The sequence below is a fragment of the Pinus tabuliformis genome, chromosome 7 (assembly GCF_031772625.1).
Source record: "Pinus tabuliformis cultivar Carrire ecotype Pingquan chromosome 7, CPIR1, whole genome shotgun sequence".
NCBI lineage: Eukaryota > Viridiplantae > Streptophyta > Pinopsida > Pinales > Pinaceae > Pinus > Pinus tabuliformis.
Genome location: NC_142293.1, coordinates 567,593,125 through 567,620,631, shown reverse-complemented (window position 1 = coordinate 567,620,631; position 27,507 = coordinate 567,593,125). Strand labels below are relative to the sequence as shown.

The 27,507-nt window shown below is 35.8% G+C and overlaps 1 protein-coding gene across 1 annotated transcript in view; it reads left to right on the top strand.

Moving 5' to 3' along the window:
* The window catches only part of AT-HF (HIS HF), a 350,337-nt gene extending 340,696 nt beyond the window's left edge, over positions 1-9,641 (top strand). Inside the window, exon 18 of the mRNA XM_089458515.1 lies at positions 8,957-9,641. Within this exon, the coding sequence (XP_089314641.1) occupies positions 8,957-9,016 (60 nt within the window). The 3' untranslated portion in view covers positions 9,017-9,641. The remainder of the gene's footprint in view (positions 1-8,956) is intronic.
* The last annotated feature ends 17,866 nt before the right edge of the window (positions 9,642-27,507 follow it).

The following is a 27,507-nucleotide window of genomic DNA, read 5'->3' as shown; positions in this document are numbered from 1 at the left end:
GGTTTCACACCCACAAGCCCGGGTGCAAAGCCCACACCTTGGGTTCTAAGCCCACAAACCACTTTTGTGGCACTCCATCCTCCAAACCTCAAACCCTAGGGCTTGGAGTACCTCCCAAGCTACCAAATCTCAACACTCCCTCTTAGCGAGGGAGGTACTTCCAATACTAGGAAGTAACTCATCATCACTATCATTGCTTACTACACTTGCCCAACCCCTAGCATCCATAACTGCAACAAACCTTGTAACATGGACTACGTCTCTCTTAGAATTGTCACTGTCACTGAAAGCCTCTTGCTTCTTCTTCTTCTCCTGAAATCCTTTTCGGTGTTTCCATGATTCTTTCATGCCAGATGTAGAAGTACCCTTACTCCCCATTGACCACACTTTCTTCTTGGGTATCACATTCTCCCTCTGACCCTACAACTCCCTCTAGAACTCAACTCCCTCTGAGCCTCTGGAACTTGGACCTTCTTCTCTGGAACCTGTACTTTCTCCTCTGAAACCTACACCTGCTTCTCCATAACTTGTACTTGGTTCTGCTTCTTCTTCTCATGATCTATAGGCTTGCCCGTTAGCTTGTATAGACCGTGCTCTCTAACTCCAATCACAACACCTGTGGAGCTAGAGCCTCTGGGCCTGCATCGTACCTTCTCACTCTGGAACAAGACTTCAAACCCCTTCTGCTCAATCGTTGAGACAAACATCATGTTGTATTTGAGTCCTGTTACAAACATTACATCCTAAACTCGCATCACCTGACCTGACTCCATCCTGAATGACACAACACCTGATCCTCTGATCTCTTTCTGATGCTTGTCATCCACTAACCACTCGCTCTTCTTAGGTTGCACATTCTCCCTCTGAACCTGCAAACTCCCTCTAGAACTCCACTCCCTCTAAGCGTCTGGAATCTTGACCTTCTTCTCTGGAACCTATACCCATTGCTCTGAAACTTGCACCCGCTTTTGTGGAACATGCACTTGGTTCTGCTTCTTTTTCTCATGATCTATAAGCTTGCCTGTTAGCCTGTATTAACCATGCTCTCTAACTCCAATCACAACACCTACGTAGCTAGAGCCTCTGGGCTTGAGTTTCGCCTTCCCATTCTAGAAAAAGACCTCAAACCCCTTATGCTTAATCGCCGAGACAAACATCACGTTGTATCTAAGTCCTGGTACAAATAGTATGTCTTGAACTCGCATCACATAACTTGACTCCATCCTCAATGGCACGACACCTGATCCTCTGATCTCTTTTTGACTCTTGTCGCCCACCATGTGCAACTTCGAGTCCCACTTAGCTAGAGTATCGAACACGTCCTATGACCCTGTCATATGCTTTGATGCTCCATTATCCACGTACCATGTAGCCTCGTCGATGGTACCCTGCGAGAAATGAGAGATCAAAGAAAATTCCTCATTCTCCAATCTCCTAGAGAGATCATCTATCTCGGCAAAAGTGGCAACACTTGCGACCTTCTTCCCTTTCTTCTTCTCATCATCTCCCTTCTTCTTCATCGGACACTTCATTGAAAAATGACTCAGCTCGCCATAGTTGAAACACTTGATCTTACTCAACTTCTTCTTTTGCTTTACCTTCATTCTTGCTGCAATTGCCACGTCATCATTTGAAGCCTTCTTATTCGGATGAAGATCCTTGTCTTGCAACTCTTCCTGAATGAAGTCATCCCACTATCTGTTCTAGTCTAGCAACTTGTCCATGGCAACGATCCCCTTGATGAACGACTTCCACTCTGGAGTAAACCCCTTCAAGGCAATCCTTACCACCTTAGAATCTAAAATAGTTTCATTGATGGCAGAAAGCTCGTCACGAACATGAGACAACCTCGTCCGATACAAAGTCACCCCTTGACCCTGTATCATCTTGGTGGCTTTCAACTTATCTTGCAATACTAATACCCGGTTCTCGTTCTTATTCTGGAACAAATTTTGAAGAGCCTCCCACATCTCATGGGCAATGTTCTTCTTAGATATATGAGGTATTAAGGAATCCTTGACACCGTCTAGGATGATCAAGTTCGTCCTCGTATCCAACTCTTTGTATACTTCCATCTCCTTAGGGTTAGTCAGCTTCTTGATTGCTTTCTCGGCAAAGTCCCAGATCTTGTTGACCATTAGAACCAACTTGATCCGTTCCTTCCATGGACTATAGTTGGACAACCCTTCCAACCTATCCTCATACCGGAGACCAACTTGCAACTTCGATATTGTTGTGAGCCCTTCAACAATAATGTGACCAACTCCCTCTTAAGTCGTGCTTTGTTGTGCACACTTTGATTCACTGCCCCTTCAAAGTAGCTTTGATACAATGTTGTTTTTCCACGATACTGGAGTCTAGGTTAGAATCTTACAACCATTGACGCTACCAATCCAAGTATCACAACAAACTACTTTGTATAGCGGAATATAAACAATGCAGTAAATCAACACGTGCACAAATATACACAACTTTTTACAATTTCCAATAACCCAAGTTCATTATATTAATGAAACTAATAATACCACTGTATAGAGCTCCCATACCAGGGATAATGGTCCTCATACATTGACTAGTACAAGAATACAAGAACAAGATACACTGTTGATCTAGTTGATGTGCACAATCACAACTTCTTTGTCGTATCCTAAACACACTATAGGACCTTCACTTTCGTTCTGCAACAGCATTGCCTCTATCAATGGTCTTGGTCCTTTAGGTTACTGGACCTGGTCCTCCATTTTGCCCTCTAGCTAATCATAAGTCCATCTACAACCAACACATAGGGTCTTCATGCTCACTAGTTGCTCCTTAGTCCTTAAAGCACACAACACTTTGAGACTTCTTTCCCATTGTTTCTCCTCAGCTACTTAGGGACCTCTTCCCACTATTGTCTTCTTGTGCTGCTCCAATGAAGTCAAACATAGGGCAGGAGGGCTGCCACCTATCATTGTTAAACATCCGTCTTTGCATAATGAACTTGGGCTGGTTACTCTGCTCTTCCTGCCTGATCAGACCTTGAGCTCTTCAATTCTCTGCCACTTTTAGCAGCCCTAGTGTCCTTCCTAAGGTCTGCACTTCGGGCACACTTGGTCCACTTTCTCACTGCCCTCCAATAGTCCACAAGTGTCTAATACAAATGTCCAATCTGGACCTCTACATAGATTAGAAAACCAAAATCAACAAGAGGATATACATACCTATGTCTCCAATGCTTTGTTGGACCTCTTGTCCTTGGGTTCTGTGCGACTTGAGCTCTAGTTAGGGCACACCAGTAGCCCTAAACTCTGCTCCAAATCTATGTTTCCCTTCTCCAAACAACTACCTCTCTTCACTGTCCCTTCTAGGTCTTTCCACACATTATTTTAGGCCTTGGGAACCTCCACAAGGCACCCTACAACGCACAGTCTGCTACAGCAAGAGATCCGCACCTTATTTAAGGAAATCTACCCTTTGTTCCACCTGCGCTAAACTCTGATTGGTTGCGACTTGTAGAGAGGGCCTTTACTAGGCCTCTCGGCCCTTCAAACTATGTCTCCACATTGTTGTAGCCTAAGTCACTGCGTTCGTCTTCTTGTTCGAATTCGACAACCTTGAAATTGAATAAAGTTCGGCACCTAAAATTTTGCTGATAAAATTCGGCATAAAATTCGACATATAAAATTTGAAATACTATTTACAATTTAAGTTTAAGTAGGCTGAAAAACACATTTAGCCACGGTTCTTCAAAAATAAATCATGTAGATTACCACATAAAAAGCAAAAAGTCACCTAACTTTCACTAAATCCATACAGACAATTACAAATTATTTCTCCGACGATACATCACAATGGAATTATATGTTGATTAACAAAACTATAAATTGACAAAAAAAATTGTTGTTTTAGTTAGTGAATTCTATTAACTGAACTGGACAAAAATTCATTATTCATCCCGATGATTCAACCCTCTCGATGGGTTGGTTGACAAAAACATTACTTGAAGAAGATTGATTATTGTTCCCATTAGAAAAGTTTGTCAATCGAATCAAAAACCTTTCTCATTTTTTCAATGATTCCAAATGCCCCAATGGCCTACTTATCCAACTTCCCAGTGGCTAGTTATCCAATTCCCAAAGGCCCGATTACCTCAACGGTTGGAGCTAGAGTATGACTGTGAGTGAGGTAGATTTTCGCGTGGTGCCAAGCTTTAGCCTGAAATTCATTACGGTTACCAAACGTACCATTTTTTTTTAAATTTTAAACGATGGAAAAATGTTGAACCACAAAACCCTTAATTGAAATTCAACAATTTTTTTGCAAATTTCATCGAATTTGTTCGTGTTCGTGTTCGGCATAAAGTTCGGCGAACATAAACAAATTTGTTTGAATTGCTTTGAGGTTCGGCGAATTTCGATTTCAAAGGATTAAATTCACCATACCCGGTGACTTAGGTTGTAGCTACAACACTCCCTTGCAGCCAAAATAGAAGCAATATAACCATAAACCATGCACAAAAAATAACCCTCTTACCTCTGAAATTTGCAGCCTTGCTCCTTCAAGGAGATCCACACCAAACATTCCCAAACACTCGTCCTCCTTGCCTCGCTAGGATGCCTCAAACCCTCGCTAATTTCAGAGATAAATATCTTGATGTGTTTGCGCTTTGGATGATGGTGGAATAGCCTCTCACATAACCTTTATTTATATGCAAACATGTGGTGTCAACATACTGTCTTTGGGGCATACTAAAACACCAAGCCGACCTGACTTATGTGCCACAAAGCCCACTAACAACATAATTAAATTTTTATCTCCATTTCTAGACCGCCAATTTTGATGATTTTTGTTGCCCCTAGTTCCTCTAGAGGTCCTCTATCATCTCCATCAGTCAAATCACTCAAACACCTTGTGGTTTCACACCCACAAGCTTGGGTGTAAAGCCCACATGTTGGGTTCTAAGCCCACAAACCACTTTTGTGACGCTCCTTCCTCCAAACCCCGAACCCTAGGGCTTGGAGTACCTCCCAAGCTACCAAATCTCAACACATATCTTGTCTTCCACATGCCTAATTGTTGTTATTATTGCTGTTCCTTCGACAAGGTTCAAGCCTTCCAAACTTTCCATTCTTCTTCTTTGATCTAGCAACAAAAGCTTGAGACTTTTCATTGGGTTTGGTGTCATCTTTGGCTTTCAATCTTGTCTCTTCTAGAATACACAAAGACCACAACTCATTGAAATTCAAAGTGTCCTTTCTTGAATATATCCTTGTCACAAAACTACTCCATTCTGAAGTTTAAGCATTGAGTATACAAGTAGTTAATTCAGAATAAAAAACAACTTCTCCAAGCCCTTATAATTGATCTTTCAACTGTGAGACATTTATAAGATATGATACCAAGTCTTCATCCCTTGATGACCTTGTTTTGTAAAATCTATTCCTCATAGATTTTTTTTGACCTATGGTACTGACTGAATATAGTTTCACCAGCTTGTCATAGATTACTTTAGATGAGCTCAAGTATGCAACAAAGGGAAGAAGATGATGTTTGATGGATTCAATGAGAATCCTTTGAGCCCTAACTTCTCCTTTAGTGTACTTGGCCCATTCTTGAGTCTTATCCTTCTCTGGTTCTGCAACTTTGCCTAGAACGTAGTCCATGACTTCATTTTCTATGAGCACCAAATCTATTCTCTTCTTCCATGCTTGAAAGTTCACTGACCCATCAAGCTTATTGCCTTCCTTACAAAATGAAGTCATTTGATTTGAAGATTGAGACAGAGAATAATATAGTACTTGTCAAAAGAGTGACTTGCTTGATGATGATGTCTTCAAATATCTTGATGCTCCAAGATTTTCCAAGAGACTTCAAAGATGTCCTAGAATGATGACTTCTAGGATGGCTGGTACAATAATATCTTCAAGTTGCTTCAAAGATGAGTAATGATGCTTCAAGAGTGTAGATGATGTTCCCAGGAATCTTGATGCTTCTTAAATGATAACTTCTTAAAGAGATGTCTTCAAAATGAGTGATGATTAAAGAGCTTCCAAGAGAGAGATTGAACTTCTTCAAAATGATGATGAGTAACCAATAGCTTTCAATGGTAGAGAGAGATGAATAGCTAATGTAGTAACCTTCCTTTGAGCCTTCTTCCTTATGCTCTTCCTTGTGTCCTTAGCAAATGATTTCTTCCAAAGTAGCTCTGATGAATGTCTTCCACTTATGTCAACAAGAGTGATCTTCAAGCTGCCTTCTCCTCACTGTAGCTTTGATACGATGAATTCTCTTTACTTGATAATTGCTTGTGAAGATATGTTGACTTCTTATTAGTTTTATTATGTTATTTTGATCAAACAATTACCAAAACCATAAACCATGAAGATCACAAAAATACAATGAACCCAAGGTATAGGCTCCAAGCCAAGGCGAAACCCCTCCAAGGGGAAAACCCAGTCAAATCTTCTCTTCTTATAGAATCAGATCAAAGTGAAAAATCCAAGACCCAAAAGCCAAGACGAAGACCTCCTACAAGACCCATGTGAGCCCTCCTTCCAAGCTCTTCCAACAAGTCAAAGTCAACACAAGTCAAAGCTTTCCAAATCTCGTCAAACCTCTAATTTTCGGCCTCCTGCAACAGATTTTTGGCTCCCTGCAATAGGTTTGCAACTTCGGCCCCTGTAATTCCCTGAAATTTTGCACGTGTGGCAGAAATTAGGGCAGATTGATGGAGTCCCTTGTTGCGTTTTTGAAATAAGCTCAATCAGTGCCAGCTTAAAGAAGCAACTAGAAGAAAATACCTCATAGACCAAACAACAAAATTCATGTCCCACAGTATCCCACATAGCCTTGTAGAACTCATAAGGGAGACCATCCATGCCTATATATTCACCATTTTTCATGGAAGATGATGTTGCAATTAGCTCTTCTTTTGGAAGCTTTCTATCCAACCTATCATGATTTCCATTAGAAATCTTGTGGGAAACCGCTCTACAACATGCATCTCTAGTAGCCACCACCCTAATGTCCCATTCATTAGGACATGTGGAACAAAAATATTCTGAAAATGGAAACTAAACAAGATCCTCTGCAAGAGTGCCATTGTCCGACTACAGTCCTAGCACCTATCTGCAGCCACCTTCCTCTTGAGAAAGTCAACGTAGAACTTGGAGCCTTCATCTCGTTCTTGAAGCTGCTAAAGTTGGGATTGAATCTGAGCAGGCATGGGATACACCCATTGCAGCTAACAACCATCTCTAGCATAGTAGTGTCTTCTTGAAGATTCATATTATGCAGATCCTCTTCAAGAAAGATGCGAACCTGCTGAAGCAGCTGCCGGCTACCTTCAGCTCCTTTCTCTGTTTTTGTGTTATCATTCTACCCCATCCTCTCATAAACTTAACTGTATGACACATAACAATCCCCTACCAAAGAATCCTTCCTCAATATCTACCCAATTTAGGTGACAAATTCCAGATATGATGAATGAAAGCTCTAAAATCCTCTGGCCCTCTAGATGGGACACATTCAACTTAAACAAAGAAGGTGGTGAATCTACTGACTGGCCTAGAGAAAATATAGTTTGAATTGGAAGATGATTTGAACATGTCACATCCATTAGAACGTCCACAAGATGATGTCTACTCAGGAATGTCATTTCATCCCACTGCTCATAGAGATGACATATTGAGCCTGAACTGTAGTGTTACCCTACCCGTAGTTGGTCTAGGTGTACTAACTACCATAGCCCAACCCCTTTTGTTTCAAATTTGTGTCAAAAATCTGTAAGGAGTCCTTGAACCCGCACTAAGGCTACTTCTTGGAACCACTAACCACTAAGTTTGAGCCTCCGCACCTATCATCATCCCACTCGACAATATTAAAATCCTTGTTGACAGCCTACTTTGCATCGACAAGAGAAGCCATTGGATCCAAGATCCTGTTATGCTCTGCACTGGAATTTGGAGAATAAGCAGCACAATGCTGATCAGTTTATCCTGTGTCATGAGAGTGAACAGAGAGAATGACTCGAGGGTCTGAACCAAAAGCCACCACAAAATTCCGCAAATATGATGAAAGAACAACCCCAACCCCTCCTCTCCCATGAGAATGATGATGATCTGAAGCCCAGAAAGGGCCATTCCAACTTTAATTCATGTTGCTCTGAAGCTCAAACCCATAGCTACCTAAAGGAAAGCTACATCTGGATGGAAACACTGCAAGACACTTATGACAGACTGCTTGTGGCTGGGAATCATTATCTCTCGAACATTCTAGGACAGCAAGGGTATCTTCTTTCCTGGCTTGTAGGGTGTTGAGTAGTCTTATTTGTTTATTAACAAGTGCAATGTGCACTTCTCCATTTCTTGCTGCAGGAAGGCAAATTTGTTTATGTAATCATCCAAAAGATTCATCATGTTCTATTTTCTGATTCATGCCACTGGCACACACAAGATAGGTTTATAGCAATGGGTGCATGCAGCAGTGGGCTGCTTTATCACCTTGGAAAGATGATGTTTATGATGGTTAACTAATGCCTTGGCAAACAAAATACCCTTGATAAGTTATATTATATGACACTTTACAATAATGACCAAGTCCACTGATTCTATAATCCTTGAGTTATCATGAACTGTCAGAAATCGGTGTCTTTTAATGGTAGTTTGGGAATTCAACCTTTTGGCTTCCGATTTGAGAAGCGATGTTTTTTTTGTTAAAAAGCATGAGACAACTTAGCATTTAATGATAAATGTGATTGTCCAAAACAACATCGAGAAAGCCTTTCAATATGCAAGGGATAATTATTCTGTATGGCTTTTCAATTATCGATGGAGTTTTTGTTTAGTCTTGACAATGAAGATTGACGTTGGCCATAGCCAAATTGGCATGCAGGTTACTGTTAAATTACAACCTTTTTCATTAATATTGATTGTTTGATGGTGAATTTGGAGTTAACATTCTGCTTTTATATTTCCAGGTACCAATACAGGCTGTGAAAGAGCATTTAAGAAATCAAGGGACAGAAGTTAGATTGTAAAAATCAACATTCTCCGGATATATACTTGTGATCTTGTTTCTACATAGAAACATCTGCCAACTTGGTTTCGGATACATAATATGAAGTTTTGATCGTTTTAAGAATTTTCTTCAACATGAGACATACCAGAGTAGGGCTTTGAGTATCTGCCATTGCCCAAAATTTTGTTCCTGAAAGTATTGACGAGATTATTCTTTGCCAAAGCTTTGTACTAAAGTGAATTGTCCTTCGTTATAAACATAGAGCTGGGATTATTCATCCGACAAGGGTATGTTGTACATGTGTTCTTAAAATGAAGCTCTTTCACGTTTTCAGCTGCTTTCAGGTGTAATTTAGTATTATATTTTTAGGTGAAACCAACAAAACAACATTTTTACAGTGACGGTTGTTTTGAATTAAAAGACCATCTTGTTTGGTATATGATAATGTGAGGATAGCTTGAAGCTGTGTTCAATAATATTATAATGAGAATACAATGAAAACATCAATGTATGTTGTACCTATGTCTCCTATAAGAAGGGGCTTGAAGGGTCTTTACTTTCTTCGCAGAAAAGTGCCATTATTTGTAGGCAAGACACATTTGAGATAACGAATTAATATAGTTAGATTTATTCTATTTAAGTAATTGGATTGATTGGAATGGAAATTAGCAAGGTTGTGTTGAATTTTGCAGTTTTCTATCACAGCAATGAAACCTTAACATCCCCATGCTTTTGATTTTGATCTAATTAAGTAAATTATAGCGTTTTCAATAACAGAAACCAAATCTTGCGTTTGATTAAAGTATGGTTTTGATCTTAATGAGCTTAGTTATACCATTTTCAATCACAGAAACAGAATCTCAAAACCCCACTTTTGATTAAATTTTGATTTTGATCTTTTTGAGCTTAATTATGGCGTTTTTAATCACAGAAACATAATCTTTTTCTATTAAATTTTATTTTGTTTGTAACAAGGTTAATTATGGCATTTTCAATCACAGAAACGAAACCTTAAGAACCCCACGCTTTTGATCAAGCTTTGATTTTCATTCCAATGAGCTTAATTATGGCATTTCCAACCACAGAAACGGAATCAAACGCCTTCTGTTGTTTCAGTTTTGATTTTGATCTTAATGAGCTTCATTATGGCGTTTTCAATCACAGGAATGAAACTTTAAGAATCCCATGTTTTTTAATTAAACTCTAATTTTTGATCTTAATGAGATTAGTTATGGCGATTACAGGCATAGAAACTAAATTTCAAGAATCTGAATTTTAATCTTGATCTTAATGAGTTTAGTTACGGTGTTTTTGATCACAGAAACCAAATCTCAAGAACACCCGAGTTTGATTTTTATCTTAGTGAGCTTCATTATGGCATTGTCAGTCACAGAAACGGAACATCAAGAACCTCATGTCTTTGATGAAATTTTTGTTATGATCTTAATGAGCTTATTTATGGTGTTTTAAATCAGAGAAACGAAATCTAAGAACCTGATGCTTTTGATTTCAATGCGGACACACGACATGCACATCTACTCCCTTCTACATCAGCGTCATAGAAAGAAAGCATTCCTTTTCCAAATACGTCCCAATTCTCTGTTTTAAGTTTCAGGGGAATGGGTCTGTGGGGATACATTGGGGATTCTCTTGTTCTTTATTTTGGGTTCCCACTCTACCCCCAGTTTTGAGCAAGGTGTCCATTCTATCTACCAGTTGGCCTATCCTGGAGGTAAAAGTTTTTAAAAACTCCAATAGATAGAAGGTGCTGAACACCACAGAAATGAAATCTTAAAATCCCCATGCTTTTGGTTAAATTTTGATTTTATCTCAATGAACTTAATTATGTTGTCAGATGTGGAATCCTAGGAACTCTAGGCTTTTGATTGATTTGATTTTGACCCTAATGAGCTCAGGTATGACATTTTTAATCATAGAAACAAAATCTTGAAAACACATTGTTTTTTATTAGATTTTGATAAAAACCTCATGTTCTTTATTGCATTTTGATTTTTTAATCTGGGAGAATAGGCATTTTGATATAATTGCAATTTGAGGTTTATTTCAATTGCCTTAGGACACTTTGATCATAATGAGCTGCATAGTTTATTTCAATCACAGAGAAGAAAACTCAAAATCTTGATGCTTTTGAGTAATTTTTGGTGAAAAGCCATATTTAAATATTTTTTATTAAACACAATATTTGATTCTGGGAGAATAGGCTTTTTGTTTTGTTTCAATCACAATTCTAGGTTTGTTTCATTTATGGCTCTGACCTTAAGGCAGTTTCAATGACAGGAATGTTACACACGGAGATATAAAATAGAAATGGGTAATATTTGTATTAGAAAAAAGCCACAGCTGAGCTGAGCAGCTTAGCGCAATACAAAAAAAGATGCTGTTAACAAAAACCACCATATCTATCTAGCTGTATGTGTTGGGTATAGAAGATCCAAATCATCATTTCACAGAGTATTTAAAAACGTTTTTGCTAGGATGAACTCTATGAAAGGCACCTAAAATTGACATTGTTTTACATAATATGAAATACTAATGAAAAACATGCTTGCTGAGAGCTTCATCTTCACCGATATTAGTGGGGTGAGATTCCTGATAATCTAAGTCCATCTCTTCAATCACTTGTTGAAGTCACAAACCATATAACTAACGTGGAGCATTAAGCTTCCAAAATTTGGATTTGCCTCCTCTTCTGCACAAGAGTGTCTATAAACTAAGTTTAAAAACCCCACACTTTTGATCAAGCTTTGATTTTCATTACAATGAGCTTAATTATGACATTTCCAACCACAGAAATGGAATCAAATGCCTGTTGTTGTTTCAGTTTTGATTTTTCATCTTAATGAGCTTCATTATGGCGTTTTCAATCACAGGAGTGAAACTTTAAGAATCCCATGTTTTTTATTAAACTCTAATTTTTTTATCTTAATGAGATTAGTTATGGCGATTATAGGTATAGAAACTAAATTTCAAGAATCTGAATTTTAATCTTGATCTTAATGAGTTTAATTACGGTGTTTTTGATCGTAGAAACCAAATCTCAAGAACACCCGAGTTTGATTTTTATCTTAGTGAGCTTCATTATGGCATTGTCAGTCACAGAAACGGAACATCAAGAACCTCATGTCTTTGATGAAATTTTTGTTATGATCTTAATGAGCTTATTTATGGTGTTTTAAATCAGAGAAACGAAATCTAAGAACCTGATGCTTTTGATTTCCATGCGGACACACGACATGCACATCTACTCCCTTCTGCATCAGCATCATAGAAAGAAAGCATTCCTTTTCCAAATACGTCCCAATTCTCTGTTTTAAGTTTCAGGGGAATGGGTCTGTGGGGGATACATTGGGATTCTCCTGTTCTTTATTTTGGGTTCCCACTCTGCCCATAGTTTTGAGCAAGGTGCCCATTCTGTCCACCACTTGGCCTATCCTGAAGGCAAAAGTTTTTAAAAATTCCAATAGATAGAAGGTGCGGAACACCACAGGAATGAAATCTTAAAATCCCCATGCTTTTGGTTAAATTTTGATTTTATCTCAATGAACTTAATTATGTTGTCAGATGTGGAATCCTAGGAACTCTAGGCTTTTGATTGATTTGATTTTGACCCTATTGAGCTCAGGTATGACATTTTCAATCATAGAAACAAAATCTTGAAAACACATTGTTTTTTATTAGATTTTGATAAAAACCTCATGTTCTTTATTGCATTTTGATTTTTTAATCTGGGAGAATAGGCATTTTGATATAATTGCAATCTGAGTTTTATTTCAATTACCTTAGGACACTTCGATCATAATGAGCTCCATGCTTTCTTTCAATAATCCTGATGCTTTTGAGTAATTTTTGGTGAAAAGCCATATTTAAATATTTTTTATTAAACACAATATTTGATTCTGGGAGAATAGGCTTTTTGTTTTGTTTCAATCACAATTCTAGGTTTGTTTCATTTATGGCTCGGACCTTAAGGCAGTTTCAATGACAGGAATGTTACGCACGGAGATATAAAATAGAAATGGGTAATATTTGTATTAGAAAAAAGCCACAGCTGAGCTGGGCAGCTTAGCGCAATACAAAAAAAGATGTTGTTAACAAAAACCACCATATCTATCTAGTTGTATGTGTTGGGTATAGAAGATCCAAATCATCATTTCACAGAGTATTTAAAAAAGTTTTTGCTAGGATGAACTCTATGAAAGGCACCTAAAATTGACATTGTTTTACATAATATGAAATACTAATGAAAAACATGCTTGCTGAGAGCTTCATCTTCACCGATATTAGTGGGGTGAGATTCCTGATAATCTAAGTCCATCTCTTCAATCACTTGTTGAAGTCACAAACCATATAACTAACTTGGAGCATTAAGCTTCCAAAATTTGGATTTGCCTCCTCTTCTGCACAAGAGTGTCTATAAACTAAGTTTAAAAACCCCACACTTTTGATCAAGCTTTGATTTTCATTACAATGAGCTTAATTATGACATTTCCAACCACAGAAATGGAATCAAACACCTGTTGTTGTTTCAGTTTTGATTTTTCATCTTAATGAGCTTCATTATGGCGTTTTCAATCACAGGAGTGAAACTTTAAGAATCCCATGTTTTTTATTAAACTCGAATTTTTTATCTTAATGAGATTAGTTATGGCGATTATAGGTATAGAAACTAAATTTCAAGAATCTGAATTTTAATCTTGATCTTAATGAGTTTAATTACGGTGTTTTTGATCGCAGAAACCAAATCTCAAGAACACCCGAGTTTGATTTTTATCTTAGTGAGCTTCATTATGACATTGTCAGTGACAGAAACGAAACATCAAGAACCTCATGTCTTTGATGAAATTTTTGTTATGATCTTAATGAGCTTATTTATGGTGTTTTAAATCAGAGAAACGAAATCTAAGAACCTGATGCTTTTGATTTCCATGCAGACACACGACATGCACATCTACTCCCTTCTGCATCAGCATCATAGAAAGAAAGCATTCCTTTTCCAAATATGTCCCGACTCCCAATTCTCTGTTTTAAGTTTCAGGGGAATGGGTCTGTGGGGGATACATTGGGATTCTCCTGTTCTTTATTTTGGGTTCCCACTTTGCCCATAGTTTTGAGCAAAGTGCCCATTCTGTCCACCACTTGGCCTTTCCTGAAGGTAAAAGTTTTTAAAAATTCCAATAGATAGAAGGTGTGGAACACCACAGGAATGAAATCTTAAAATCCCCATGCTTTTGGTTAAATTTTGATTTTATCTCAATGAACTTAATTATGTTGTCAGATGTGGAATCCTAGGAACTCTAGGCTTTTGATTGATTTGATTTTGACCCTATTGAGCTCAGTTATGACATTTTCAATCATAGAAACAAAATCTTGAAAACACATTGTTTTTTATTAGATTTTGATAAAAACCTCATGTTCTTTATTGCATTTTGTTTTTTTAATCTGGGAGAATAGGCATTTTGATATAATTGCAATCTGAGTTTTATTTCAATTACCTTAGGACACTTCGATCATAATGAGCTCCATGCTTTCTTTCAATAATCCTGATGCTTTTGAGTAATTTTTGGTGAAAAGCCATATTTAAATATTTTTTATTAAACACAATATTTGATTCTAGGAGAATAGGCTTTTTGTTTTGTTTCAATCACAACTCTAGGTTTGTTTCATTTATGGCTCTGACCTTAAGGCAGTTTCAATGACAGGAATGTTACACATGGAGATATAAAATAGAAATGGGTAATATTTGTATTAGAAAAAAGCCACAGCTGAGCTGGGCAGCTTAGCGCAATACAAAAAAAGATGCTGTTAACAAAAACCACCATATCTATCTAGCTGTATGTGTTGGGTATAGAAGATCCAAATCATCATTTCATAGAGTATTTAAAAAAGTTTTTGCTAGGATGAACTCTATGAAAGGCACCTAAAATTGACATTGTTTTACATAATATGAAATACTAATGAAAAACATGCTTGCTGAGAGCTTCATCTTCACCGATATTAGTGGGGTGAGATTCCTGATAATCTAAGTCCATCTCTTCAATCACTTGTTGAAGTCACAAACCATATAACTAACGTGGAGCATTAAGCTTCCAAAATTTGGATTTGCCTCCTCTTTTGCACAAGAGTGTCTATAAACTAAGTTTAAAAACCCCACACTTTTGATCAAGCTTTGATTTTCATTACAATGAGCTTAATTATGACATTTCCAACCACAGAAATGGAATCAAACACCTGTTGTTGTTTCAGTTTTGATTTTTGATCTTAATGAGCTTCATTATGGTGTTTTCAATCACAGGAGTGAAACTTTAAGAATCCCATGTTTTTTATTAAACTCTAATTTTTTATCTTAATGAGATTAGTTATGGCAGGTATAGAAACTAAATTTCAAGAATCTGAATTTTAATCTTGATCTTAATGAGTTTAATTACGGTGTTTTTGATCGTAGAAACCAAATCTCAAGAACACCCGAGTTTGATTTTTATCTTAGTGAGCTTCATTATGGCATTGTCAGTCACAGAAACGAAACATCAAGAACCTCATGTCTTTGATGAAATTTTTGTTATGATCTTAATGAGCTTATTTATGGTGTTTTAAATCAGAGAAACGAAATCTAAGAACCTGATGCTTTTGATTTCCATGCAGACACACGACATGCACATCTACTCCCTTCTGCATCAGCATCATAGAAAGAAAGCATTCCTTTTCCAAATACGTCCCGACTCCCAATTCTCTGTTTTAAGTTTCAGGGGAATGGGTTTGTGGGGGATACATTGGGATTCTCCTGTTCTTTATTTTGGGTTCCCACTTTGCCCATAGTTTTGAGCAAAGTGCCCATTCTGTCCACCACTTGGCCTTTCCTGAAGGCAAAAGTTTTTAAAAATTCCAATAGATAGAAGGTGCGGAACACCACAGGAATTAAATCTTAAAATCCCCATGCTTTTGGTTAAATTTTGATTTTATCTCAATGAACTTAATTATGTTGTCAGATGTGGAATCCTAGGAACTCTAGGCTTTTGATTGATTTGATTTTGATCCTATTGAGCTCAGTTATGACATTTTCAATCATAGAAACAAAATCTTGAAAACACATTGTTTTTTATTAGATTTTGATAAAAACCTCATGTTCTTTATTGCATTTTGTTTTTTTAATCTGGGAGAATAGGCATTTTGATATAATTGCAATCTGAGTTTTATTTCAATTACCTTAGGACACTTCGATCATAATGAGCTCCATGCTTTCTTTCAATAATCCTGATGCTTTTGAGTAATTTTTGGTGAAAAGCCATATTTAAATATTTTTTATTAAACACAATATTTGATTCTGGGAGAATAGGCTTTTTGTTTTGTTTCAATCACAATTCTAGGTTTGTTTCATTTATGGCTCTGACCTTAAGGCAGTTCAATGACAGGAATGTTACACACGGAGATATAAAACAGAAATGGATAATATTTGTATTAGAAAAAAGCCACAGCTGAGCTAGGCAGCTTAGCGCAATACAAAAAAAGATGTTGTTAACAAAAACCACCATATCTATCTAGCTGTATGTGTTGGGTATAGAAGATCCAAATCATCATTTCACAGAGTATTTAAAAAAGTTTTTGCTAGGATGAACTCTATAAAAGACACCTAAAATTGACATTGTTTTACATAATATGAAATACTAATGAAAAACATGCTTGCTGAGAGCTTCATCTTGACCGGTATTAGTGGGGTGAGATTCCTGATAATCGAAGTCCATCTCTTCAATCACTTGTTGAGGTCACAAACCATATAACTAACGTGGAGCATTCAGCTTCCAAAACATGGATTTGCCTCCTCTTCTGCACATTGCTTTACATAATATGAAATACTAATGAAAAACATGCTTGCTGAGAGCTTCACCTTGACCGGTATTAGTGGGGTGAGATTCCTGATAATCGAAGTCCATCTCTTCAATCACTTGTTGAGGTCACAAACCATATAACTAACGTGGAGCATTCAGCTTCCAAAACATGGATTTGCCTCCTCTTCTGCACAAGAGTGTTTATAAACTAAGTTTAAGAACCCCACGCTTTTGATCATGCTTTATTTTCATTCCAATGAGCTTAATTATGGCATTTCCAACCACAGAAAGGGAATCAAACGCCTGCTATTGTTTCAGTTTTGATTTTGATCTTAATGAGCTTCATTATGGCGTTTTCAATCACACGACATGCACATCTACTCCCTTCTGCATCAGCATCATAGAAAGAAAGCATTCCTTTTCCAAATACATCCCAATTCTCTGTTTTAAGTTTCAGGGGAATGGGTCTGTGGGGGATACATTGGGGATTCTCCTGTTCTTTATTTTGGGTTCTCACTATGCCCCCAGTTTTGAGCAAGGTGCCCATTCTGTCTACCACTTGGCCTATCCTGGAGGCAAAAGTTTTTTAAAATTCCAATAGATAGAAGGTGCGGAACACCACAGAAATGAAATCTTAAAATCCCCATGCTCTTGGTTAAATTTTGATTTTATCTCAATGAACTTAATTATGTTGTCAGATATGGAATCCTAGGAACTCTAGGCTTTTGATTGATTTGATTTTGACGCTAATGAGCTCAGGTATGACATTTTCAATCATAGAAACAAAATCTTGAAAACACATTGTTTTTTATTAGATTTTGATAAAAACCTCATGTTCTTTATTGCATTTTGATTTTTTAATCTGGGAGAATAGGCATTTTGATATAATTGCAATTTGAGGTTTATTTCAATTACCTTAGGACACTTCGATCATAATGAGCTCCATGCTTTCTTTCAATCACAGAGAAGAAAACTCAAAATCCTGATGCTTTTGAGTAATTTTTGGTGAAAAGCCATATTTAAATATTTTTTATTAAACACAATATATGATTCTAGGAGAATAGGCTTTTTGTTTTGCTTCAATCACAATTCTAGGTGTGTTTCAATTATAGCTCTGACCTTAAGGCAATTTCAATGACAGGAATGTTACACACGGAGATGTAAAACAGAAATGGGTAATATTTGTATTAGAAAAAAGCCACAACTGAGCTGGGCAGCTTAGCACAATACAAAAAAAAGATGTTGTTAACAAAAACCACCATATCTATCTAGCTGTATGTGTTGGGGATGCTTTCGATTAAATTTTGATTTTGATTTTAATGAGCTTTATTATGGTGTTTTCTATCACAGCAACGAAACCTTAACATCCCCATGCTTTTGATTTTGATCTAATTAACTTAATTATAGTGTTTTCAATAACAGAAACCAAATCTTGCGTTTGATTAAAGTATGGTTTTGATCTTAATGAGATTAGTTATACCATTTTCAATCACAGAAACAGAATCTCAAAACCCCACTTTTGATTAAATTTTGATTTTGATCTTATTGAGCTTAATTATGGCGTTTTTAATCACAGAAACAAAATCTTTTTCTATTAAATTTTGATTTTGTTTGTAACAAGGTTAATTATGGCATTTTCAATCACAGAAACGAAACCTTAAGAACCCCACGCTTTTGATCAAGCTTTGATTTTCATTTCAATGAGATTAATTATGGCATTTCCAACCATAGAAACAGAATCAAACGCCTTCTGTTGTTTCAGTTTTGATTTTGATCTTAATGAGCTTCATTATGGCGTTTTCAATCACAGGAATGAAACTTTAAGAATCCCATGTTTTTTATTAAACTCTAATTTTGATCTTATTGACATTAGTTATGGCGATTACAGGCATAGAAACTAAATTTCAAGAATCTGAATTTTATTCTTGATCTTAATGAGTTTAATTATGGTGTTTTTGATCACAGAAACCAAATCTCAAGAACACCCGAGTTTGATTTTTATCTTATTGAGCTTCATTATGGCATTGTCAGTCACAGAAATGGAACATTAAAAACCTCATGTCTTTGATGAAATTTTTGTTATGATCTTAATGAGCTTATTTATGGTGTTTTAAATCAGAGAAACGAAATCTAAGAACCTGATGCTTTTGATTTCCATGCGGACACATGACATGCACATCTACTCCCTTCTACATTAGCATCATAGAAAGAAAGCATTCCTTTTCCAAATACGTCCCAAATCTCTGTTTAAAGTTTCATGGGAATGGGTCTGTGGGGGATACATTGGGGATTCTCCTGTTCTTTATTTTGGGTTCCCACTCTGCTCCCAGTTTTGAGCAAGGTGCCCATTTTGTCTATCACTTGGCCTATCCTGGAGGCAAAAGTTTTTAAAAATTCCAAAATAGTTGGAAGGTGTAGAACACCACAGAAATGAAATCTTAAAATCCCCATTGTTTTGGTTAAATTCTGGTTTTATCTCAATGAACTTAATTATGTTGTCAGATGTGGAATCCTAGGAACTCTAGGCTTTTGATTGATTTGATTTTGACCCTAATGAGCTCAGGTGTGACATTTTCAATCATAGAAACAAAATCTTGAAAACACATTGTTTTTTATTAGATTTTGATAAAAACCTCATGTTCTTTATTGCATTTTGATTTTTTAATCTGGGAGAATAGGCATTTTGATATAATTGCAATCTTAGGTTTATTTCAATTACCTTAGGATACTTCAATCATAATGAGCTGCATGGTTTATTTCAATCACAGAGAAGAAAACTCAAAATCCTGATGCTTTTGAGTAATTTTTGGTGAAAAGCCATATTTAAATATTTTTTCTTAAACACAATATTTGATTCCGGGAGAATAGGCTTTTTGTTTTGTTTCAATCACAATTCCAGGTTTGTTTCAATTATAGCTCTAACCTTAAGGCAGTTTCAATGACAGGAATGTTACACACGGAGATATAACACAGAAATGGGTAATATTTGTATTAGCAAAAAGCCACAGCTGAGCTGGGCAGCTTAGCGCAATACAAAAAAAAGATGTTGTCAACAAAAACCACCATATCTATCTAGCTGTATGTGTTGGGTATAGAATATCCAAATCATCATTTCACAAAGTATTTAAAAAAGTTTTTGCTAGGATGAACTCTATAAAAGACACCTAAAATTGACATTGTTTTACATAATATGAAATACTAATGAAAAACTTGCTTGCTGAGAGCTTCATCTTGACCGGTATTAGTGGGGTGAGATTCCTAATAATCGAAGTCCATCTCTTCAATCACTTGTTGAGGTCAAAAACCATATAAATAACGTGGAGCATTAAGCTTCCAAAACTTGGATTTGCCTCCTCTTCTGCACAAGAGTGTCTATAAACTAGGTTTAAGAACCCCATGCTTTTGATCAAGCTTTGATTTTCATTCCAATGAGCTTAATTATGGCATTTCCAACCACAACAATGGAATCAAACGCCTTTTGTTGTTTCAGTTTTGATTTTAATCTTAATGAGCTTCATTATGGCATTTTCAATCACAGGAATGAAACTTTAAGAATCCCATGTTTTTTATTAAACTCTAATTTTTTATCTTAATGAGATTAGTTATGGCGATTACAGGCATAGAAACTAATTTTCAAGAATCTGAATTTTAATCTTGATCTTAATGAGTTTAATTACGATGTTTTTTATCACAGAAACCAAATCTCGAGAACACCCGAGTTTGATTTTTATCTTAGTGAGCTTCATTATGGCATTGTCAGTGACAGAAACGGAACATCAAGAGCCTCATGTCTTTGATGAAATTTTTTTATGATCTTAATGAGCTTATTTATGGTGTTTTAAATCAGAGAAACGAAATCTAAGAACCTGATGCTTTTAGGCTTCGTTCTTAATGAGTTCTGTTATGTTGCTTTCAATCACAGAAGAGGCTCTTTTGAAACAGTTGCAATGTAAGTTTTATCTCAATTACCTTCGAGGATTCATTCTTAATGAGTTCCATTATGTTGCTTTCAATCAAAGAAGAGATTTAAAAGACTCGACATTTTGTTTAAAATTATTTTGGAATAGGCTCTTTTGAAACAGTTGCAATGTAAGTTTTATTTCAATTACCTTTGAGGCTTCGTTCTTAATGAGTTCCGTTATGTTGCTTTCAATCACGAAAGAGATTTAAAACACTCGACATTTTGTTTAAAATTATTTTGATTTTATTGAGCTTAGTTACGGTGTTTTCAATTACAGAAATGAAATCTTAAAATCCCCATGCTTTTGGTTAAATTTTGATTTTATCTCCATGAACTTAATTATGTTGTCAGATATGGAATCCTAGGAACTCTAGACTTTTGATTGATTTGATTTTGACCCTAATGAGCTCAGGTATGACATTTTCAATCATAGAAACAAAATCTTGAAAACGCATTGTTTTTTATTAGATTTTGATAAAAACCTCATGTTCTTTATTGCATTTTGATTTTTTTAATCTGGGAGAATAAGCATTTTGATATAATTGCAATCTGAGGTTTATTTCAATTACCTTAGGACACTTCAATCATAATGAGCTGCATGCTTTCTTTCAATCACAGAGAAGAAAACTCAAAATCCTGATGCTTTTGAGTAATTTTTGGTGAAAAGCCATATTTAAATATTTTTTATTAAACACAATATTTGATTTTGGGAGAATAGGCTTTTTGTTTTGTTTCAATCACAATTCCAGGTTTGTTTCAACTATAGCTCTGACCTTAAGGTAGTTTCAATGACAGGAATGTTACACATGGAGATATAAAACAGAAATGGGTAATATTTGTATTAGAAAAAAGCCACAGCTGAGTTGGGCAGCTTAGCATAATACAAAAAAAAGATGCTGTTAACAAAAACCACCATATCTATCTAGCTGTATGTGTTGGCGATGCTTTCGATTAAATTTTGATTTTGATTTTAATGAGCTTTGTTATGGTGTTTTCTATCACAGCAACAAAACCTTAACATCCCCATGCTTTTGATTTTGATCTAATTAATTTAATTATAGCGTTTTCGATAACAAAAACCAAATCTTGCGTTTGATTAAAGTATGGTTTTGATCTTAATGAGCTTAGTTATACCATTTTCAATCACAGAAACAGAATCTCAAAACCCCACTTTTGATTAAATTTTGATTTTGATCTTATTGATCTTAATTATGGTGTTTTTAATCATAGAAACAAAATCTTTTTCTATGAAATTTTGATTTTGTTTGTAACAAGGTTAATTATGGTATTTTCAATCACAGAAATGAAACCTTAAGAACCCCACGCTTTTCATCAAGCTTTGATTTTCATTCCAATGAGCTTAATTATGGCATTTCCAACCACAGAAACGGAATCAAACGCCTGCTGTTGTTTCAGTTTTGATTTTGATCTTAATGAGATTCATTATGGAATTTTCAATCACACGACATGCACATCTGCTCCCTTCTGCATAAGCATCATAAAAAGAAAGCATTCCTTTTCCAAATACGTCCCAATTCTTTGTTTTAAGTTTCAGGGGAATGGGTTTGTGGGGGATACGTTGGGGATTCTCCTGTTCTCTATTTTGGGTTCCCACTCTGCCCCCCAGTTCTGAGCAAAGTGCCCATTTTGTCTACCACTTGGCCTATCCTAGAGGCAACAGTTTCTAAAAATTCCAATAGATAGAAGGTGCAGAACACCACAGAAATGAAATCTTAAAATCCCCATGCTTTTGGTTAAATTTTGATTTTATCTCAATGAAGTTAATTATGTTGTTAGATATGGAATCCTAGGAACTCTAGGCTTTTGATTGATTTGATTTTGACCTTAATGAGCTCAGGTATGACATTTTCAATCATAGAAACAAAATCTTGAAAACACATTGCTTTTTATTAGATTTTGATAAAAACCTCATGTTCTTTATTGCATTTTGATTTTTTAATATGGGAGAATAGGCATTTTGATATAATTGCAATTTGAGGTTTATTTCAATTACCTTAGGACACTTCGATCATAATGAGCTGCATGCTTTCTTTCAATCACAGAGAAGAAAACTCAAAATCCTGATGCTTTTGAGTAATTTTTGGTGAAAAGCCATATTTAGATATTTTTTATTAAACACAATATTTGATTCTGGGAGAATAGGCTTTTTGTTTTGTTTCAATCATAATTCCAAGTTTGTTTCAATTATAGCTCTGACCTTAAGGCAGTTTCAATGATAGGAATGTTACACACGGAGACATAAAACAAAAATGGGTAATATTTGTATTAGAAAAAAGCCACAGCTGAGCTGGGCAGGTTAGCGCAATACAAAGAAAAAAGATGATGTTAACAAAAACCACCATATCTATCTAGCTGTATGTGTTGGGTATAGAAGATCGAAATTATCATTTCACAGAGTATTTAAAAAAGTTTTTGTTAGGATGAACACTATAAAAGACACCTAAAATTGACATTGTTTTACATAATATGAAATACTAATGAAAAACATGCTTGCTGAGAGCTTCATCTTGACCGGTATTAATAGGGTGAGATTCCTGATAATCGAAGTCCATCTCTTCAATCACTTGTTGAGGTTACAAACTATATAACTAACGTGGAGCATTCAGCTTCCAAAACTTGGATTTGCCTCCTCTTTTGCACAAGAGTGTCTATAAACTAAGTTTAAGAACCCCACGCTTTTGATCAAGCTTTGATTTTCATTCCAATGAGCTTAATTATGGCATTTCCAACCACAGAAATGAAATCAAACGCCTGTTGTTGTTTCAGTTTAGATTTTGATCTTAATAACCTTCATTATGGCGTTTTCAATCACAGGAATGAAACTTTAAAAATCCCATGTTTTTTATTAAACTCTAATTTTTGATCTTAATGAGATTAGTTGTGGTGATTACAGGCATAGAAACTAAATTTCAAGAATCTGAATTTTAATCTTCATCTTAATGAGTTTAATTACGATGTTTTTGATCACAGAAACCAAATCTCAAGAACACCCGAGTTTGATTTTTATCTTAGTGAGCTTCATTATGGCATTGTCAGTCACAGAAACGGAACAACAAGAACCTCATGTCTTTGATGAAATTTTTGTTGTGATCTTAATGAGCTTATTTATGGTGTTTTAAATCAGAGAAACGAAATCTAAGAACCTGATGCTTTTGATTTCAATGCGGACACACGACATGCACATCTACTCCCTTCTGCATCAACATCATAGAAAGAAAGCATTCCTTTTCCAAATACATCCCAATTCTCTGTTTTAAGTTTCAGGGGAATGGGTCTGTGGGGGATACATTGGGGATTCTCCTGTTCTTTATTTTGGGTTCCCACTCTGCCCCCAGTTTTGAGCAAGGTGCCCATTCTGTCTACCACTTGGCCTATCCTGGAGGCAAAAGTTTTTAAAAATTCCAATAGATAGAAGGTGTGGAACACCACAGAAATGAAATCTTAAAATCCCCATGCTTTTGGTTAAAGATTGATTTTATCTCAATGAACTTAACTATGTTGTCAGATATGGAATCCTAGGAACTCTAGGCTTTTGATTGATTTGATTTTGACCCTAATGAGCTCAGGTATGACATTTTCAATCATAGAAACAAAATCTTGAAAACACATTGTTTTTTATTAGATTTTGATAAAAACCTCATGTTCTTTATTCGAGCAGAATAGCAAGCAAGAAATATGCGTCTCCAACTACGCATAAATCTCCAATGGTGTTCAGTATGCCATCATTCACCGTGCATCTTCCACTAACAATATATAAATCCCCATGGCAAAGGTAACTTCATTTCCATTCATTCCAAATTCATTTTAACACAACTCACTTTCAAAGTATTACTAATAAATTTCCACAACCGATTTACATATTACAACTTCTAACAAAATATACATTTCGTAGGTTCATTACTGCTTCTTCAGGTCTTCGATGCCTCCAACAAGTTTTGATACAATGTCAAATATGGAATGACAAGCACAGAGTTCTTTAGAATATTATATTCACTATTTGTATTTTCCATTTGAAACTTGAAAAAGGATGTTTCAAGATCAAATACCATTTTGATAGTTTATGTCTTCACAACCGATTCATTATCAATGGGTTTTAACATATTTTGTTAACAAAATCAATTTATTTCAATGAATATAATACATGTTTTCAATATGTCTTCATATTGATTAAATTTCCTGTTTGATTAATGATTTCTTAAATAACCCTATTCAAATCGATATGGATACCCAGTTCTTGTTCGCGTTTCGCGTGAATTCATTCCTTTACCTTCACCTTCAACTACGCAATTTCAATCCAAATATGAGGGGTCTAGACAAGTTCAATGGACATTTAAGACTACTTGCATTCCTTTTCGTAGCCACTTTAACCCCCAAATATGCTTTTTGACATGGCTTCCTCAAATTAAAACTCAAATACATCGACCCTTGCTTTCAGAAAAGCCCATAAAAGCCCATTCACATTTCAATATTCTTCCACACACTATGCCTTATGGCGTTTCCTTTACAACATTAGGTGCAAATGCTAGTTAAATTTATTCTATTTAAGTAATTGGATTGATTGGAATGGAAATTAGCAAGGTTGTGTTGAATTTTGCAGTTATGGCCGGTCTTCATAATTAATAATTTTGGTCTTTCAAATAAATGTAATAATAAATTCCAAACATGTTCTTCATGTTAACTTGAAAAGAGAATTTTAAGTTTGTGAAATTTGAATTTTTGGCTCCAAGAAAGTCAAGTCAGCCTGCCCCTTGTCACACATATTCGGCCTCCCAAGATCACTATATAAAGGCATTCAACTTCCTTCTCTTGGCATAATTCAAATCACCATCCGAGGCATGAAAAAGACAAAATCTAAGGCAGAGTAAGAGGACAAATCCGATGCTGACTTGAGGATTAATTTATCTCTGTTTGACCAAGGTTTTTTGGGTGCTGATGAGGTCCGAGAGTCGGCCCTAGCAGAGCAGACCTAAGTTACCAGGATCCAGATACAGATACGGATCGGGATCCAGATTTGCTAGTTTTTTGAAAATCCAAGATTCGGGTACTACAAGGATACATCAAGTACAAAAAATTTAGAATATAATATTATTTTTTAAATTTTAAGAAACAGTTTAGAGTTCAAAAATCAAATACTCCCTAAAACCATCAAACACTTTTAGAACTTTTAGAATTGAAACCATTAGATATATTATAAATATGAAGACTAAAACATTGAAATGATGCATCCTACCTCATACAAAGTAACAAAAAGGATAATATTATAAATGATAATAGTAAATACATTTGCATTTCTGCAAATGGACCTGCATTATCTTCTGCATATTGCAACTCTACGTCATGAATAGATGATGGGTGTCCTGGAATGTAGGAAGTTGCATCAGTAGGCTGGATTGGTGGTGGAACAATATCCTCAAGTAGGTTGAGGTGAGTCATGACATTCAGTGTCAGGTTCAAGTCAGAGATCTCAGGCTCCACATCCCACATCTTGTTCGGACCTTTTTTATACTCTGATTCAACATATGATAGAAGACGTACGTTGGAATGAACACACACAGGATCCTCAGCCTTTGTCGCTTCTAGCCTGTTTCGCTTCATTGAATGGATGAAGCTATATGTACTCCAATTCCTCTCAGCTGATGAAGAACTAGCAACCTGTGATAACAACATGTTGGCTAGAGTGGAGAGATGAATGCTATCCTCACCATGGAAGCCCCACCAAGTAATAGGATCAAGATGTCCTCGATCATCCATAGCTATTGGATCTGAAAAGCTACTAGTAGGTTGTATGAATCCTTCAAATTCTTGGCGTGCTTCCATTGTAACTCTCATATCTCTATAAATTTTCCTCAAAGTTGTCTTGTATTCTTGTACCATGTCAGAATCCTTGTTTGGCGTTTTTTTACCAGGTAAATACAAATTTTAGCATGATAATATTTAGGGTGCAATGCATAGGCCAAAATGTGTAATGGTGTGGTCATTTTGTTCCACATTTTTATAACTATGTCCTTCACTTCATAATAGAATATTTCAAAAATGTCATTTTCACTTGCCTTGATAATTTCTCTTATCCACTCCATCATACTATCAATGTTTTCATAAACTTCTCTCAAGTAAGGTGTATCTTTGTCAAATGTCATGATCAAGGTCAAGATTGGTTTAATAAATCGCATAAGGCATTGGGCCTTGTCCCACCATGCATCATCAAGAATGATGAACTTGATTTTTTTCCCTCTATTAGAAGTGGAAGTCTTCCATGATTCTCAAAGAGGGTCAATGACCATTTCTTGTAATGCTTGTCTCACCTCCATAAGCCTCTTTATGATAAGTGTGTGGGAGGCAAAACAAGTTTAAGTGACCTACAAGTTTCAAAAAGTCAAATCTCAAATGAGAAATCATATATAAATTTGTAATTAAAATTAAGAATTTCCAATACAAATAATATTGATTAAAAAAGAGTATCTTTAGTAATTCCAACTTTGCAAAACTTCGATATATGGCCTGTGACATTGAATGATTGGTTATGAACATTTGGATTTCTTTTGTTGCTACATATATTTCATTAATCCATTCAATTGCACCAATCTTGATAAGCATAAGGTTCAATAAATGTTGATTTGGTATAGCATCGGATGTGTTTTAGCCACAAAAATCGGTGGAGAGGCTAAAGCACATGAGATCTCCAATACC